The sequence below is a fragment of the Pseudorca crassidens genome, chromosome 4 (genome assembly GCF_039906515.1).
Source record: "Pseudorca crassidens isolate mPseCra1 chromosome 4, mPseCra1.hap1, whole genome shotgun sequence".
Classification (NCBI taxonomy): domain Eukaryota; kingdom Metazoa; phylum Chordata; class Mammalia; order Artiodactyla; family Delphinidae; genus Pseudorca; species Pseudorca crassidens.
In genome coordinates, this window is record NC_090299.1 from 63036105 (window position 1) to 63055143 (window position 19039).

Sequence of the window (19039 nt, forward strand, 5' to 3'; positions counted from 1 at the left end):
ATGAGGATACTGAAGCTCAGAGAAGCTAAGTAACTTACCCAAGATCACACAGCCAGTGAATGGCAGAGACAAAATTCAAATTTTTATACTTAGGATTTTTCCTTGCCACATTTAATAAGAGCCTTTATATATATCACTGGGTATTACAGAGAGTATGATGCAGACATTGGTATTAATGAAACTTCTTAAAGTGAAGTGATTTGGGATAAGATTTTACTACTCATTAGAGAAGAATTTCTGGGAAAGTGTTTATGTATTGTATTTTTTAACATGTCAGAATTTGAACTTGGGGGCTTCCCTGGTGGCGCAGTGGTTGAGAATCTGCCTGCTAATGCAGGGGACACGGGTTCGAGCCCTGGTCTGGGAAGATCCCACATGCCGCGGAGCAACTAAGCCCGTGAGCCACAACTACTGAGCCTGTGCGTCTGGAGCCTGTGCTCTGCAACAAGAGGGGCCGCAACAGTGAGAGGCCCGCGCACCGCGATGAAGAGTGGCCCCCACTTGCCACAACTAGAGAAAGCCCTCGCACAGAAACGAAGACCCAACACAGCAAAAATAAATTAATAAATTAATAAACTCCTACCCCCAACATAAAAAAAAAAAAAATTTGAACTTGGGATTTATACTCCAATTTGCAATACTTTAAAAATATTATCTCCTCTAATTTAGAGATATTTTCACATTTTCCTTTTTTATTTTATTTTTTTGATGTAGTTCTGGAATTATAAGTGAAAAAAGAAATCCTAATTTAGCATGTTCTCTGCACTTCCAATTTTTTTAGCCATTACTAGTAGCTCCTATATACACAAACACGTGAGAAATCTCTAAAGTAAATTTTCAGTTTTGAAAAAAACAGCTAATCACATCAAAGAAAAGTAGGCACTGGAAGACACTTTCTAGAAAACAGTATTAATATATAATTATTTTAGGAGAAACTATGACTCTGTTAACACCCCCCCCCCAAATTAAATGACCTAATCAGATCACTTAGAGAAATAAGTGCTTTTCCCTGCCCTACCCTGAACTCATATTGCTATTTAACTTGCTTTTAAACAAACAAGAATTTTTAAACACTTTCTATCCTTTAAACAAATGTTCTTTGCTTGGCTAAATGACAATGTTCCAGAAATGCCTACCACAGAAGCATAAAAAACCCTTGGCAACATTCCAGAAGAAATTCACCCTGCATAATGTGTTCCAGCAAATGCTCAATAGCTTTTCTGGTGAACCTGCTAGTTCTGTGTGCACTTGAACAGGATCTGAAAAGAACAAAAGAAAAAACTGATAGACATTTTCCTTTTTGTTAGTCTGGTGAAGTAGCCCTCAGCTCGAATGAGCAAACTTTCCAAACTTGGAAAAATGAAGGCATGTATGGCTAACCTAAACCCGGCCCTGGGCTCTGATGTAAACTTTGTTTTACTACATTTGATTCCCTGAAATTCAAGTATGATTATATTGTCTGTCTTTTTATCTAATAAAATGTGCATTAGCATTTGATTCTTTTTGGAGTGTAGTATTTGTTTATATGAATGTATTCATTCAAATGATTAGTAGTGCTGTCATAATGAGAATGCTTTAGATTAGACATAAACTCTCGATATAATACTAAAAAGAGGGAGACTAGAGGGACAAACCTCTTCAGAACGTTTCAGAAGTGTGTTCATAATTGGCTAAGGCTATCAACTTCTCCAGATACTTATGAGAACTTCACCAAGTGCAAAAACTTAAAGATGAAATCCATTTCCCTTTTATAAAGTGAAATAGACGCAAGTTTTAATATTTTATGCCCCTTTGCAACTTTTTCTTGGGGTGAACATTTCCTACTTAAAAAATCAAATGGTTGGACATTTTACAGTCTATGAAACTGTACCGACGATACATTTAACCCCAGTTCTCTTTGAACATGGTGGGAGGCAGTGTTGGGCTGGGCTGACACAGTGTGTACTGAAAGCCCGTTTGACCTTAAATGCCCTGACGGGGCCAGGGGAGGATGATTGGAAAGGTGAAATTTTCTCCATTTGATGTTCTAGGACACATGCATAGAGCTGAAACTCAACCCATTTTGCAGGTGAGACCAATAGATACAAATGCCAGGCCTGGGGGAAAACTCGAACCCTGGGGAAGGACTGAAGGCACTAGAGCTTGCCTTCACACGCCTCCCACTATCATTCCATCAGCCTGCTTCACGCAGAGCCTTTCTCTGGTTCCCTGGAGCCACTTGGAGGAGTGCAGCAGGAGGACCATTGGCCCAGGATTTAAAATATAGACTTTTGATGTTATCACAGAGATACCCTGATAGGATTGAAGAGAAAGGACTCATTGAACAACTTTAATGGCTAAATATAAACATTTTAAATGTACTGTGCTGATTGTAACATTCTTCTGGCATTTCTTCATTTATTACTGTGCTGGAAGCCTCAAAATAATGGAAGAGACCCAGCTCTCGGGACCTCTGAGAGGCCCTGGCTACCAGGAAGACATGTGGTGTATTAAGAGAAGGCAAGATATTTACAAAACCGTCAACTGCTTTCTGCAGAAGAAAGCTGGGCCTCTAGACTCCCAGTCAGCAGAGTAAATTACGAAATGCAAAATCAGCACAAAACACATGGAAACTAAAGAGATTTTTGACTGACATCCTTATCCTGATCTCTCCATCCTCAAAAAGTAACCATGATTATGAGTCAAGGTGTTTCCTTCCAAATCTTTAAAAAGAAATACACACACACACACACACACACACACACACACACACACAGAATAAATGATGTTATTTTATGTGTTTTTCTTAAATATTTGGTATAATGCTATACATATCCTAAAAATTGCTTTATTTATTTAACAGTATTTTGAAACTTATCCATGTGGCTTCATATAGATTTATTTCAATACTTTTGGCTGCTGAATAGTACTCCATGGTTCGAAACCACCACTTTTATTTACCCATTTCCCTATTGAAGTACTTTCAGTATTTGTCTGTTGCTGATCTAATGCATTCTTCCAGCCTACTTAAGCCTTCCCTTCTCAGAAGTCTGACTGTACTTTATTCTCCTTAGTTTGTTCCACATATGTGAGGTCTGTCTCCCAGACTAGAAAGTAAACTTCTAGAGAGCAACTTCTATGGCCAGTATCTAATAGAATCATTGCATCTATGTAATAACTTGACAAATGATAAACTTTGGCCTTTTGACTCTCTCAGAAAGCTTAATAGGAGCTTTGGACTCACAGAGGCTCAAAAAATTCTATTTATTTATTTCCGCTTGTTCTTAAAACAGAAATTCTGTATTTTCAAAACAGGTTCAGCTAAAATTCACTTCCTTTCCTAATCTATATTTGTGGTGGTCAACATCTCCTTAAGATGTTCCAAATCCTAACACTGGTGATAAAGTTTGCTTCTTTTAAAGATGAGAGTGTGTGTGTGTGTGTGTGTGTGTGTACGCACATGTGAGAGAGTAGAGAAGAAGGAGTGGGAGGGGAAGGGGGGAGGGGGAGGAGGAGGGGGAGGAGGAGGGGGAGGAGGAGGGGGAGGAGGAGGGGAGGAGGGGGAGGAGGAGGGGAGAAGGGGAGGAGGAGAAGGGGAGGAGGAGGAAGGGGAGGAGGAGGGGGAGGAGGAGGAGGGGAGGAGGAGGAAGAGGAGGAGGAAGGGGAGGAGGAGGGGGGAGGAGGGGGAGGAGGAGGAAGGGGAGGAGGGGGAGGAGGAGGGGGAGGAGGTAGAAGGGGAGGAGGAGGAGGGGGAGGAGGAAGGGGAGGAGGAGGGGGAGGAGGAGGAGGAAGGGGAGGAGGAGGAGGGGGAGGAGGAGGAAGGGGAGGAGGAGGAGGGGGAGGAGGAGGAATGGGAGGAGGGGAGGAGGAGGAGGAGGAGGGGAGGAGGAGGAGGAAGGGGAGGAGGAAGGGGAGGAGGAGGAAGGGGAGGAGGAGGGCAAGGAAGAAAAGGAGGAAGAGACTGAAAGGATCCCAAACCAACCTTGGGGCGTGGCCCTGTGGCCCCTGCTGGCCCAGAGGCAAAGCCAGGCACAAAGGACTGATTCTCTTTGCAAATGAAATCTGGATAACAAGTACTTTTCCTTCTTTTCCTTTAAAAATCTTACCCTGCCACTTTTACTTTACACTTCCAAGTTGCTGTTGTCAAAATCAGTTTTCATTTCTTTCTCTGGAAACGCTATTCTCTGACTCTTTAGTCTTCCTAAAGAAATTTTTTTAAATTGTTTTTAATTGTTAATGCTCTTTCTAGGGACAATGAAGAAAGTGCAAAGTCTTCACATCCACTCACCAGAAACCCTCCAGACCGTTCAACCAGACTCCGGATCATGTCATGAAGAGCTGCTTGGAAACTGTGAAGATCTTGCCAAAGAGACTCATCCGTTGCACTGTTTGTTAGAGGAAAGGAGAAGGTGCAGACCTATTAGAGCTATGGAAGCAAACAGGTATTCGGGGATATCTCTGTGTTTGTGTTAGACCATGTTTTCATCTTGTGAAGCCATTTTAATTCCTTCCTAGTCTAAGACACATTCGGCAGCAGTTCTTGGCTTTTTTGAGTCTGATCCCTTTGCTTTGGCCAGGTCCCCACCCCGCCCCCGCCTCCCAAAATGCACATAGGCTTATATACATGCAATTCTGCAAAGAATTTCAAGGACTTCAAAAATCCCCCGAGACTAGAGGAGTCCAGGTTAAAAAGATCTAAAGTAAGGAGAAGTTGCCAAGAATCCAGATGTTGGCAGAAACAATAAAAGCGACACGCACTCTATGCAAGATAGTAGCTACAAAACAAAAGCAATGTCCATATTTGGGTTTTGGAGCGTATTTGGGTTTGATCCTGAGTTGGTCTTTTCAGACACGCCCATATCCACTACGGATAGCAAGAGGAACAATATGTCATCAACATGCCACCATCTTTGAATACAGAGAATGACTGCATCTGGAAGCTAACATGCTGGACAAGGCACAAGACAATACTGACCATGAGGAGATTGTCTCATTGAAAGTATCTTGACAGTATCTACACCTGTAGCAAGTGCTAGAAAAAAAGTGAATAAATGATCTTGCCCATCAGTGCCCTTCACCTCAGTTTCTTATCACACCCTTGGCATCATTTCTTTCAGTAGCTACCCTATCCTCAAAATCATTCTTAGTCCTATTTCAACTTCAAAGACTTCTTCACATGCCATCTTCCTTAGATCAAATCTATTCCAAACCCTTAGCTATTCCCCAAACCATACACTCATAAGATCACTGTCATCAGAGTAACTTTAACCATTTACAGAGTGGGTCCTCTGTGTCAGCTATGCATGTAGCATTACAAATACGCTATGTGTGTGTCTTAAATCCACACAATAACTCTGCTAGGTAGACTGTAGTATTTTCATTTAAAGATGAGAGACTTAAAGCTCAAAGAGAAGTGACTTGCTAAAGGTTGCAGAGCAAGGAACTGACAGAACTGGGTTTATCCTTAATTCCATTTGACTGCAAACTTTATCTCAGTCTTGTTGGCTGGTGCCACCATCCCATTCTTCCAGAAATTTCTTAAAATTACAGGATTCTCAGTTTAGATGGGTTCTCAGCCTTCTTTGGCTCATAGAAAATTTGAGCAGAAAAAGATGTTAGAGGCAATCTTGTCTGACCTTCACACTTTACAAATAAGGAAACTGACAGTCACCTAGGATGGGTTACTGCTCCAACCACGACCTTCCCTTTTCTAGTTCTCAAGGAGGCAGGAACCACATCCTTTGGGAAGTAATTTCATGCTTCTCCTAGCATAGCTCTAAGTGCAACAAAAGTCTGTATGTGGACATCTGATGACTATTCCACAAGGAGCAGAAACTCAAGCCCAGAACACCTAAAAGAACAGAAAAAAGGAGGGCCAGGGTCAGATGGCATCTACCTCAAAGAGAATAGAACAATCCACGTGTGCCCCTTGCCACTCCCCCCAGAGGAAGCCAAGGATATTGCCTGGTCCTTGAAGCCAGTGTAGCAATGGAAACAAGACATATAAAACCACAGCAAAGGGGGCCCCCAAAACCAACACCTGCATCCCAAAGCCACTTCTACAAATAGCAGTGACCTGCAGCCCAATTAAGGAGATAATTTCAAAGCCCTTCTCTTTAAGTCTGTAGTAGCTGGAATGAGCAGGGAGAAGACAAGTCAGTGCTTGAAAGCTTGCCTTTAAGTTTGTTATCAAGAATAACAAGTGATTGCCATATTTCAAATGTGTTTAAAAGTCCTGAATCACATAACTATCCTGCCTTGCATTGTCCTTGAAAAGGCAAAAATAGAAATGGAAGAAATTATCTAAGGGCAATAAAGCAGGGCAACAGAGATTAGGCAGGGGTGTGGGCTGCAATTCACTATTACCGATGCTTATAAACACTTACTGTATGACGGTAGTTGACAAGACCTGTTAAGAACAGAGTAATAAACATGGTTCCAATCTCTCTCCTGGAGAGAGAAATAAAAATAGGCCAAGAGAATAAAGAGTGTAACTGTTTAATAGGCATTTTTATTTTCTAAAGAAGGCAGTTTAGGTGACCCAAATGCTTTTAACATTCATTTTTGTCACTTCATTATATCGTTGGGTTACACCAAAAACACAAAATGCTTTATTTAATATATCACATGAAACAAGAGAGGACACACTGGGTGGGTCAATGACCAAGGCTTGCCTGAATTAGCTTTATTGATTCATTTAACATCTCCAAGCTTCCCTGGGCTATTTTGTAAATAAGTATGATTAAATACAAGGGGCTACATAAATACTCAATGTAAATATACACACACACATTCACACATATATATGTTGCATATATGGTGACCATTTGCTACATCCAGGTACTAAGCCCGCTGACCAGCTAAATTAATCAGTTTGCTGGGCTCTCAAAGTATAAATCCTGAGCCCTCGCAGGGCACAGACACTGTTTGCTCAACCCGTAAACACATCATTATTGAACTTGCCTTCTAAAGTAACACCACACCCTGGATATGATGCAAAACCCAGCATTACAAGATAAGCTCTGTCTCAAGTTTCTGCTCACTGTAGTGTCTGAAGTGTTTGCTCATACGCTCAGGGACCGAAGCAGAAGCAAACAGTCAGGCCAGTATTATAGGGACACCTGTGTTACAAAATTGACTTTATTGTGAAAGCAATGAATAAGTTCAGCAGGATCCTGTAAGAATGCAGATTCATCCCACATCACGTTGGTCCAACAGGACTTCAACCTTATCGCCGGCCTCCCTCAGCTACCCAGGGCAGTCCCCTTCCCTGGGGTATCAGATCCAAGCTCCAAGTCCCGGCTGCCACACCTCACCTCCTGCTTGTCTTCCGTCTGCGCCCTCACGCAGCTCAGTTAGCCAGGCCTCCAATGAGGAGGCTCAGATGCTCCAATGCTCAGATGCTCTAAAGGCTCCAATGCTCAGATCTCCAACGAGGTCTCTGCACGGTGCTCTGAACCTGCCTGGACTCATGAGTCTCTTTACCTTTAAAACTCTACAAACATCACTTCTTCTGTGAATCTTTCTCTAATTAGACAGAACACAGTGTCCTGCACGAGAGGCTCTGGCTCAACCTTGCACGGCACTTAGGTATGATTTTTGATACCCTTCCCTCCCCACCAAGATGTGATATAGCTGAGCGATTAAGAGCCAGAACCTGCGAGCCAGACTCCTGGGGTTGAATCCTGATCCGCCACACACTAACTGTGCCTCAATTTCCCTACCTGTAATTCATGGGTAGATATCTAGATGGATAGGTAACCAAAGAGCTTAGAATAGTGCCTGGTATGCAGTAAGTGCTACCACCTAAATGCAAGCATAATAAATGTGATCGTAAATGGTAGCTCCTATCTGCCTTGGTGTTCAGGAGACAACGGGGGGTGACAGGGCTGCCTCTGGACTGGCCTGTCGAGGATGTGCCTGAAATGGCTGCAGCTGTATTGCCAGCTGTCCCTGTGGAGGGACCGGCCTGGTATGACCAGCTGTTCACAATTTCAAGAGAAAGCAAAATCCACATCTCTGGATTTTAAGTTATTTGTTTACATTGAAACAATTAATGTTTGAGCCAAAGAAAGCACATCTAAAGGCAGATTTAGCCCTTAAGCCACCATTCTGTGACCTCTGACATTTACAAATCTGTAACAGTGTGTGTGTGCATTTTCATTTTTCTGTGTTTATCCTCCATACTTTTTCCTCAATTAAATATCCTAGGGGTAGTAGAAAGCACATGGAAGGTACTCAATTAAGATCAGCTGACCAATGAAGGCTTATTAATGAACAGACACCAGTGGAACTTTTCTGAAAGGAAACAATGAATCAATTAGTGTCCCCCACGTTCAGTGCCCTCTGTGGCTTCAGTTCTGGTAAACAGGACGAGCCCTAGGGACACAAATATGAACAAGATGTAGTCCCTGATCTTAAGGAATATACAGACTTGTGGAGACACAGCTGTGTAAACAACTGCAATGTTTACAAAACACATGGACACTTCTCATCTCATTTACATCTCAAGAACCCAAGGTAGTTGGTAGAGCAAGTGATTGTATACCCACTGTATAGAAGAGAAACCGAGGTTAAGTGACTTGTCCAAGATCACTCCAGTAGTACATGGAGTTGTAATAAGAGCCCAGTTCTGCTGACTCCAAACCCGGGGCTCTTTCTGCTGTACGCTTACATTCTAGCAATAACATGCCTATTTCCCAGTGCCTGTGACACTGGAAAAATCGGGCTCATGAAGAGGGTTGATATCCAGTGAGCTAGAGGGAGGCATTGATACCATCAGGGAAGGCAGGCTTTGAAAAGCACCTTCTCATTAATTACAATTTACCATCTACCAAAAAAGAATTTGAGGCTACTTTCAACAAAGCATAATGCCATATATATATATATTTTTTAAGTTTAAAATAACAAAATACTGAAGGGAAACAGAGATGAAATCCCTGTTTCAGAAAATTGAGGGTAAGAATAGGTAGCATGAGTGGGCATAACTCTGAACTTCCTGAGAGAAAAGGCAAACTGGGAAGTGACAAGTTTCTTGTTTATAAAAGGAGGTGGACTAATTTTAATTTTAGCATATATTATCACCATTTGTTCTCTGATTTCTGAATCACACAGCAAAGATCAGTATTCTTATGGAAAACATTGATTTGAAAGTATAGCATTTTACCAAAAAAAAAAGTGAATTTATTATACTTGTAAAGTCTGTGGGTTGATCAGAAGATTTGGAAATTTTGTAACAACATACTCACTAGCACATGATTGCCAACATTTATGGTTTGGCCTGTTCTCTAAAGGAAAATGGGAGAACTGGCATCCAGTTTAGAAGGACTGTGCAGCAGAGTATCAAGACTGTGATGGGGTATTGGGAGTGGGAAGGGTGAGCAAAAGGTTGCCCTCTTCGTAAACAGCACACATTTCAAGTTCTTAACTGGGTGAAATACAGGCAAAATGGCGCATCAAACACAAGACGACATTCACCGGCTATGAGGCTATTTCATCATTCATTCACTCATTCAGCAAATAGTTACTGAGGGCCCACAGAGTGGGCATTCAAGCCCTGTCCTTAGGGATGGAGACAGCAGTGAAGAGCACAGACAAAAATGCCTGCCTGCACCAAGCTTCCCCGAGGCAAAGCCTAGCATGTTGCACAAATTAAAGATGGATGTGTACTTTGTCTATGAGAGAGCTGGGGTTCCCACAGTCACACTGGCATCCAAATCAGCCTCCCTAAAAAGGCGACAGCCCTATATTTCTGCAGACGGTGAAATAGATGCTTGGCTTTTGTCACGGAACTATCTAGAGCATAGGAGCAGCTAAGAAGGGATGTGCAAACACCGATCCTAACGTCCATAAAACAGGGCTGACGCATAGCACAGGGAGATCAGCTCTGTGCTTTGTGACCACCTGGAGGGGTGGGATAGGGAGAGTGGGAGGGAGGGAGACGCAAGAGGGAGGAGATATGGGAACATATGTATAACTGATTCACTTTGTTATAAAGCAGAAACTAACACGTCATTGTAAAACAATTATACTTCAATAAAGATGTAAAAAAATAATAATAAAATAAAATAAAATTTTTAAGCAGAAAAAAAAAAAAAAAACAGGGCTGAAGCCTAGGTCTCACCTTTCGAAGCTCTCAATGGATGGAGGGTGGGTCAACCCTCCTGCTGCAGAAGTAACCGACAAGCACCTCCTTCAGTCTGCGGAAATGGTCCTCTCCTGTCCTAAAAATGGCTTTAAGAAGCAGCTGGAAGAAGGGTGAGGGGGAAGCTACAGCAGCCACAGACGCTGTGGTTAGACAAGGTAAAAAAAAAATAAGGTTTTTTTGAGATCTATGCATGCATTTATTCAACTAATATTTATTAAATCCTCACTACATATGCAAAAAGCACTGTGCTAGGAACTAAGGAAACAGAGATGGGGGTGGAGACATGGCTCCTGCCCTCATGTCTCTTACCTTCTAGAAAGGGAGTCAGACATTGAACAATTAATTAATTAATTAATTAAAAGTAGGACAACTACTAGGAAGAACTGTCAGAGTCTATAAGAACTTTAAAAGGACAAATTAACCTAGTGCCGAAGATAACAGAAACCCTTTACACAATCCCACTCAGTTTCTCTCTCTTTCTCTCTCTGCCTCTCCCCCATCCCCTCGCCTCCTCTCCCCTTCTCCCTCCTCTCTCAGACACACACATACATGCACACACACTCGTGTGCACACAGGGGCACACACAGGCATACATAGCTGTGATGGAATCAGGCACCTCTTGTCTTCCTCTTTCAGAGAGAGAATTCTGAGCTGCAAATACTAAAGATACTATTCATTCTGGCTTTTAGGCTGCAACCCTGGCAAAAGCCATGGCCAAAATTCTTACTCCGAGCTAAGATGCAGCCAGGTCTAGAGAAAAAAAGGAATATTTCAACTGATTACATCTTCAAATGTTTTCTAGATCTTTGAGTTTATGGTTGTGCGTGTCCTTCTTGATACTTAATTAGAATGTACAGGCCTCAGATGGGAACTTGCAGGAGAACACAGTGTTCAAAATGAAAATGACAGCTTTCCATTGGAGTGTGTGCTGTTCTATAGCAGCTCAGTGTCAGGTGCTGAAGTTAAGCTAAACTACATAAAAACAGAAGATGTAAAAGCTAAAGTTAAAAAATTGTAACAGAGTTTCATATACTCAGCTTTGATTAGCTATTAAATTATAATGTCAGATTTTTCAGTTATATAAGTACAAAATGTTTGTGGTAGATAAAAATTAGAAAATACAGTATATAGAAGAAGATAAAAATATAGCCATATTTAATAACCAAAGCACCTTCTGTAAAATGACTAGATCGAAATATTTAACCAATTCTTTATAACTGGACATTTATTTTTTTTCTAATCTTCATTAACACAAATGTTTTAATGAATACCTTTATACATGCATTTCTGCATGCATCTCTCATTATTTTATTATGATAAACTTTTAGAAGTGGAATTTTTTTGCTGGACAGTATTCAGATGTTTAAGATCAGAATTACATCAATAGCCGAATCCAAAGTCTCTTTAAATTCTTTCTTTAAGGTGCTTAGAACACCTTCAAACTTAAGAAGCATCCAAAACTTGAAAGAAAACAGTCTTTATTGCCATATCAAACTCAATATTAATATTACATAGATATAATTTCAAGACTCTGACATTTCTTAAAACCTCACCAAATACTGACAGACAGCAATGTCATATGGTTATAGATACTTCTCAGAGAGCAAGCCTGTTTCTGATTATAACACAACAAATATGTTAACCGAATGGAAAACCAATCACAACAAACATAGCTATAAAATTTTTGAATGTACACAATTGCATTACACACAACAGCAGAAAGATACCAGACTGAAATGTTTATTTCTTGGTTTGGCTGTGAGCAGGGCCACAATCTCTCTGGGTCTTAGTTCTGAGGGGAAAGACACACGGGCTGGAGTTTCCAGAATTTTTGATTTAATAGAACAATTAAAACTACAAGCATATAATTCATAACTAACCTTAAAATGAGAGGGAGAGATAATCTCAGAATAGGAAATATTATTTAAACTGAATGCATTTAACCTGAATTTTTTTTAATCTGCTCCATTGCTCATATTTTTCTCATTTTTCCTTGGAGTGTGGAAACTTGCACTAGTCTACAGACTCTTAATTGAAAACAACTCCTCTAGATAACTTCTAAGTCCTTTCCGTTTAGAAAGTGCTGTGGTTTTGTGATTCTAAATTTCAATTTAGGCTCCATGTGAAAAAGTAATTCGCAAGAAATTTTAAAATTCAGTGTCTCATACTTCTCTGAGGATCCCGGAAAGGGGGTGTGGGCATTTCACCCTCCGACTTAGTGGGGGCCTCCTGTAGCCAGGCACCGGGAACACAGTGACACAAAGCACAGCTTCTGTCCTCAGGGTGTTCTCACCTAGAAGAAACAGATACTAAAGTGGCAGTAGGGCACAAAAAGTGGTATAATATGGGAGGTATGCCTCAAGACACGGAGCACTTAGCAGCACCCTAACCACTGGGCTGGAGGTGGCTAGGGGGCCAGATCTTCTGGAGAAGGTGATGCTGAAACTGAGTCTTGAAGGACAGGACGCGTGTTAGGCAGCTGAGGATGTCATTACAGGCAAACGATCAGCCTGTGAAAGTGAACGTGTATCAGAAACCATGGAGAATCCCAGGAACTCCACGCCCTGGTGAGTTCCAGTGAGGGCAGAGTCTACGTGTTGGCAGATGGCTGAAGACACTGGAGAGGCTGGCAAGGGGCCAAATCCAGGAAAACCTGCAGTGCTAAGTTAAGGAGTTTGGACTCAATCCCCAACACAATGGGATGTCACAAAAATATCATAATCAGAGGAAGAGACTGAGCTACATCTATGGCTTGTCTCTTCTTCCGTCTCAAAGTTTAAAGGAGAGCTGTACAGTTGAAAAGAAGCTCAAGGTGAGAAATTCCTATGTTACCTTTATTTTTTAAGAATTAAGATCATGTAATACAGGCTCGTTAAAATAAATTCAAACAGTAGAGAAGTACATAAAATAAAAGAGGAAAATTTCATTTCAAGCCTGACTTCTCCCCATCCCCTCAACCAAATCTTACTCCCCAGGGTTAATCACTATGAAGAGTTTCATGTAAATCCATGTATGTATGTTCTAAATATATACAAAAGCATTTACATATAACACAGATCTTTTTGTGAGTTCTCTAATAGAGAATGCATTGTGCTACATATCTTGGTCTGCAACTTGACTTTTTCGCTTAATATATCGTCAGTCCAGATTGATCTCATTCTTTTGGACTGCATAGTATTCCACTATACGGTAAGGGTATGTTTCACATGTATTTATCCATTTCCCTGTTGGTGGTCATTTAGGCAGTTCCTAATTTTCTGTCATTGCTGCAGTGTACGTCCTTGACTATTGCACACCTATGTTTGTTTTCTTAAAGGATGTTTTCTTAGGATTGGAATTACTAGGTTAAAGGACCTAAGAAGTTGTTTCATTTTGTTTTCATCCAGAGTATACAAGAGTGTTCATTTCCCCCAACTATGGCCAAGCTTGGTATTATCAAGTTTTGAACCTTTACCCATCTGATAGATGAGAGATGTTATCTCATGGTTGGCTCAACTGATTGTTAGTAAGCTTGATCATCTTTCATATATTTATTGGATAAATATATTTATTTTTGTCTATGAATTGACTTTTTACAAACTCTACAGGTCAGAGATTCTTAAATCTGGGGTTCCAGAGCCCCTGATATATGGTATGAAATTTTCTGTGTGTATTGGATGTGCCTTATTCTCAGGATAAGGTCCCAGAAATATTGAGAACCACTGATCTTAAACTCTGTAAGCTGAGAGGAACATGTGAAAAGAAAGAAGCAGGAATAGAAGGAAGGATGTGAAAGGGGTGAGGGCAGGGTTCCGTGTTTAGTTATATGCATGTACACACACACACACACACACACACACACATACATCTTTTCTTATCTTACCCTCATCAATATTAACTTTCCCAATAACACTCCCTCGTTTCCCTCCCCAGAAGGACCCCCAGCCACATAGGGGGTACTAGATCATTGTAGATGGGGCTCACTTCTTACTAATATTTGGACACATATCACAGAGAATGCTGACAAACCACTCAAGACGCTTCTTTATTTACATTTTGGTTCATCAAAACATCCAAAAACCTTATACATACAAGCCGTAATTTATTTATTTGAGACCATGGAAAAGCCACTGACTTCAATTTTATCTCATAAATATTTCTCTACTCTACGCATGTCTCTTCATTTCCACTCCAACCATCACATCTTGCTTTGACCACTGCAGCACCCTCCCAACTTGCCTCCCCACATCCTATCTGCCCTCCTCCCTTATCCCCTGTCTGCACTTTAACCTGAGCTATCTTTTCATTTCAACATCCACCAGCTTACACCCCACTCAAGGCTCCCCTTTGCTCTTGAACTAAAAAGCCAGCCACTTGACATGTGCAGCTACCTGGAGCTACCTGGTCTGCTCATCTACCTCTTCTCTTACGCTAAGTCCCTCCTCCCTCCCTCTGGCTATAGCCATACCTGGAAGACTAGAGGCACTCTCTCTCCCACTCTGCAATCTTTGTTATTCTGTTTCTTCTGCTCCAATGCTTTCTCTCCCCCTCTTTCCTTGAGTGAACTTCTACTCAGCTTAAAAATAACTTCCTGGATCATCCAGGCCAAGTCATGTGCTGCTGTCTCATGCTTTCATAGCACCCTCTACTTTTTTTCTAAGCACTTATCCCAAATTTGCAATTACATAGTTCATTAACATCTGCTTCCCTCTGGCAGGTGAGTGCCATAAAGATAGAAATAGGATCTGTTCTGTTCAGCTCTGAAATCCCAGTGCTCAGAGTAGGGTTGACACAGAGCAGGTGATCAATAAATACTGTTGAAGGGAGGGAGAAAAATGATGCTATTGTCAATGGTCCCTTGTAGGCTTTTATTTTCCTATACATTTTCCTTCAAATATGAGCGGATAATAATTATGTCCTCGATACAGAAATTGGCTATTTCAGGTCATTCCCATTACTTATCAGGGACCCACTGTATGTGTACTAGGCACTTTTCCAGGAGCAGGGGGACACCACAGTGAACAAAATAGACCAATCTTCTCCTTTCTGAGCTTACATTCTAGGAAGAGGAAACAGAGAGTAAACATAATAGATAAGTAAATTATAAGGATACTTAGAAGGTGAAAAGTGTCTTGGAGAAATATAAAGCCGGGTGAGTTGGATAGGAAAAGAGAAAGAGAAGGGGGAGCTAGCACCCGTTCACTGTGTGTTAAAAAAAAATAGGGAGACCGAAATAGAAAGGGTGTGAGTACTCTCATGAAGTCTAAAATAAATTTGAGAAACACAAGGGAAGTAGATACAGCCACACATCAACCCCGGTATCGTGTATGCCTGTGCGTGAGCTGCATTGAGGGCATGGCCGCCAGATTGCAGTAGCTCCTCCCACCTTCTGTGCTTCACCGTCCTTCTCAAGAACGTCATAGTACTTCTAAATGTTACTCTTTTCCTCTGAACCCTCTGTTCCTCCCCCGCAAAGTTGGTGGAGCTTTCTTCCACGTTCCTACAACCTTTAGATCATCTCTGTACGACGTCACTCATCTCCTTGTCCTGTAACGATCTGTCCACGCATGTGCCAGCCCTACTGAACTACAGAAACTCCTTAAGAGAGGGGACCAAGTCCCAGCACCCAGTATCTGATTGGTTCCAGCACTTGGTGATATATTGGGTTGGCCAAAAGATTCATTCGGTTTTTCCTGTAAGATGGCTCTAGTAGCACTCAGTTGTCTTTAACTTCATTCGAAACAATTTTGTTAGATTGTATTGTGACAGCTGTCATATCAGCATGCATTAAAAAACAATCTTATCAAAATTAGTGAATTTTTGGGTAGCCATTTTAATACTGAAGATGGAAGAAAAAGACAACATTTTCCATGTATTATGCTTTATTATTTCAAGAAAGGTAAAAACACAACTGAAATGCACCAAAAGATTTGTGCAGTGTATGGAGAAGGTTCTGTGACTGATCGAACGTGTCAAAAGTGGTTTGCAAAGTTCCGTGTTGGAGCTTTCTTACTGGATGATGCTCCATGGTAGGGTAGACCAACTGAAGTTGATAGCAATCAAACTGAGACATTAATTGAGAATAATCAATGTTATACCACGCGGGAGATAGCCAACATACTCAAAATATCCAAATCAAGCACTGAAAAATTATTTGCACCAGCTTGGTTATGTTCATCACTTTGATGTTTGGGTTCCACATAAGTTAAGCGAATAAACCTTCCTGACCATATTTCTGCATACTATTCTCTACTGAAACGTAATGAAAACGTTCTGTTTTTAAAACAAATTGTGACCGGCAATGAAAAGTGGATACTGTACAATAATGTGGAACAGAAGAGATTGTGGGGCAAGTGAAATGAACCATCACCAACCACACCAAAGGCTGGTCTTCATCCAAAGAAGGTGATGTTGTGTATATGGTGGGATTGGAAGGGAGTCCTCTATTATGAGCTCCTTCCGGAAAACCAAATGATTAATTCCAAAAAGTACTGCTCCCAATTAGACCAATTGAAAGCAGCACTCGTCGAAAAGCGTCTGGAATTAGTCAACAGAAAACACATAATCTTCCATGAGGATAATGCAAGACCGCATGTTTCTTTGATGACTAGGCAAAAACTGTTGCAGCTTGGCTGGGAAGTTCTGATTCATCTGCCGTATTCACCAGACATTGCACCTTTGGATTTCCATTTATTTCGGTCTTTACAAAATTCTCTTAATGAAAAAAATTTCAATTCCCTGGAAGACTATAAAAGGCACCTGGAACAGTTCTTTGCTCAAAAAGATAAAAAGTTTTGGGAAGATGGAGTTATGAAGTTGCCAGAAAAATGGCAGAAGGTAGTGGAAGAAAATGGTGAATACATTGTTCAATAAAGTTCTTGGTGAAAATGAAAAATGTGTCTTTTATTTTTACCTAAAAACCAAAGGAAACTTTTGGCCAACCCAATAGAAAATGCTCAAAGGGGCCTCCCTGGTGGCGCAATGGTTGAGAGTCCGCCTGCCGATGCACAGGACACAGGTTCATGCCCCGGTCCGGGAGGATCCCACATGCCGCGGAGCGGCTGGGCCCGTGAGCCATGGCCGCTGAACCTGCGCGTCCGGAGCCTGTGCTCCGCAACGGGAGAGGCCACAACAGTGAGAGGCCCGCGTAACGCAAAAAAAAAAAAAAAAAAAAAAAAAAGTGCTCAAAGTATTTGATAAATGAGGGGATGAAAGAATGGATAATAAATGAATGAATGAACAGAAACAGAGTTGGAATGAGTGTGACTATGACAATCAGAACGCATCTTGTCCTGCACCTGGGTTCTCTAGAGATTCTCCATATTTGTGTATGCTGTTCTTCAACACTTCTGGATCCCAGGAATATTGGAATGGTCAGATAAGTTATTCTCTAAAGCGAATAAAAATGCTTGGGTAGGGGCTCATTTGTCAGTTACAAAATCTATTTAGTAGGTCTGAAAAGCATTTTTAAAATTAACTATATCAACTATATTTCAACTTAAATATTTTTAATTAACTAGAATACTTGATAAAATAAGAGTGCATCAAAATGAATAAGGGTAAGTGGTTTTGTGACATGTGGCCCAATTTTCCCATAACATCCCCAGTTTATTCCTGTTGGCTCAGCATAGTTACTTTAAAAAAATAATAACTTTCCTAGTTTGTACAATAAACTAAGAGATCATTTTCATTATATATACGTATGTGTATAATGTGTCTACTGGTTTGTGAAGTAAAGTTATTTCTTACCGAGGACTATGGTCCAGAAAAGTCTGAAAACGGCTTTTCTGGAGAAGGTCAAACTTTTGAAACTCTGAAGAAGCATCATGGAGGAGAAAAGCTAGGGAGAAGCAGAGAGAAGAAAAGAATACCTGGATGCCTTCCTCATCCTCACACTACCCCTTTCGGGAGGCAGAACCATTCCATCTTACAAATCTGAGAACTAAAGCCCAGAGAGCTTAAAGACCTTGCCCAAGTCATAGTGCCAGCATTGAAATCTAGGTCTACACATGGGAAAAAGTAAAAGCATTTTGTCCTACACATAAAGAAGGGAAAGTATTCTTTCCAATTCTTGGAGATGGCAACATTTGTAGCCACATAAAAACTTAGGAGGGTATAATGCAGCACATCTCCCACTCTAGTATTATGAGTTTTATAGTTTAATAAACATATTTTTATTTAGAAGTATTTTGCATTTGGAACTGCTTAATATTTTGACTCAGATGGCAGTTCTTAATTATGGACTGAAAAAGTGGATAAATGTTTAGAAGTGATGAAATAAGTCCTGCTAGGCAAAAGCACAGAAAATGAGCTGTTCTGTGTAGAGAGTACATTAGTAAAGAGTGCAGGATCTGGAGACAGACAACAAAGGTCCAAACCTTAATAGCTATGGGACTGTGGACAGGCTTTTAAGTTTTTCTGTGCTTTAGTTTACTTATTTATAAATGGTGCCTACCTCACAGGGTTCTTGCAGAGGCTAAATGAGATAATTCACATACCACTCTGAACATGCTTCCTGGAATGTGGTAAATGCTCAGAAATGTCAGCTGCTCTAAACAAGAATGGAAATCAAGACTATTGTTCCCTCTTTATCTTTACTTCTCGTTGGCATACACCCCTACCTTCAATGGTCTTCCTCTAGATTTTCTTACATTCCTGAAATAACCCTTACCCCTTTGGTCATGATGCATTATTTCTTTAAGAGATTGCTAGGCTCAATTTGCTAGTATTTTGCTAAGGGTTTTTGTGACTATGTTCATGAAGCATACTGATCTATAGTTGTTTTTCTTTTTTTCTCTCTTGTAATGTTACTGTCAGATTTTCATATCAAGGTGATGCTGGCCTCTTGAAATGAGTTTGGAAGTATTTCATCCTCCTATTTTCTGAAAGAGTTTGTGAAACATTGGTATGCTTCTTTCTTAAATATTTGATAGA

The 19039-nt window shown here is 40.8% G+C and overlaps 1 protein-coding gene across 1 annotated transcript in view; it reads right to left on the minus strand.

Annotated features, from left to right (window-relative positions):
• Positions 1 to 19039, minus strand: part of LOC137224124 (potassium/sodium hyperpolarization-activated cyclic nucleotide-gated channel 4-like) — an 82466-nt gene that overhangs the window by 40720 nt on the left and 22707 nt on the right. Inside the window, exons 4-6 of the mRNA XM_067737115.1 lie at positions 12295 to 12419; positions 10103 to 10248; positions 4268 to 4364 (exon numbers count right to left, since the gene is read on the minus strand). Coding sequence (XP_067593216.1) covers positions 10174 to 10248; positions 12295 to 12419 — 200 coding nt within the window. The 3' untranslated portion in view covers positions 4268 to 4364; positions 10103 to 10173. The remainder of the gene's footprint in view (positions 1 to 4267; positions 4365 to 10102; positions 10249 to 12294; positions 12420 to 19039) is intronic.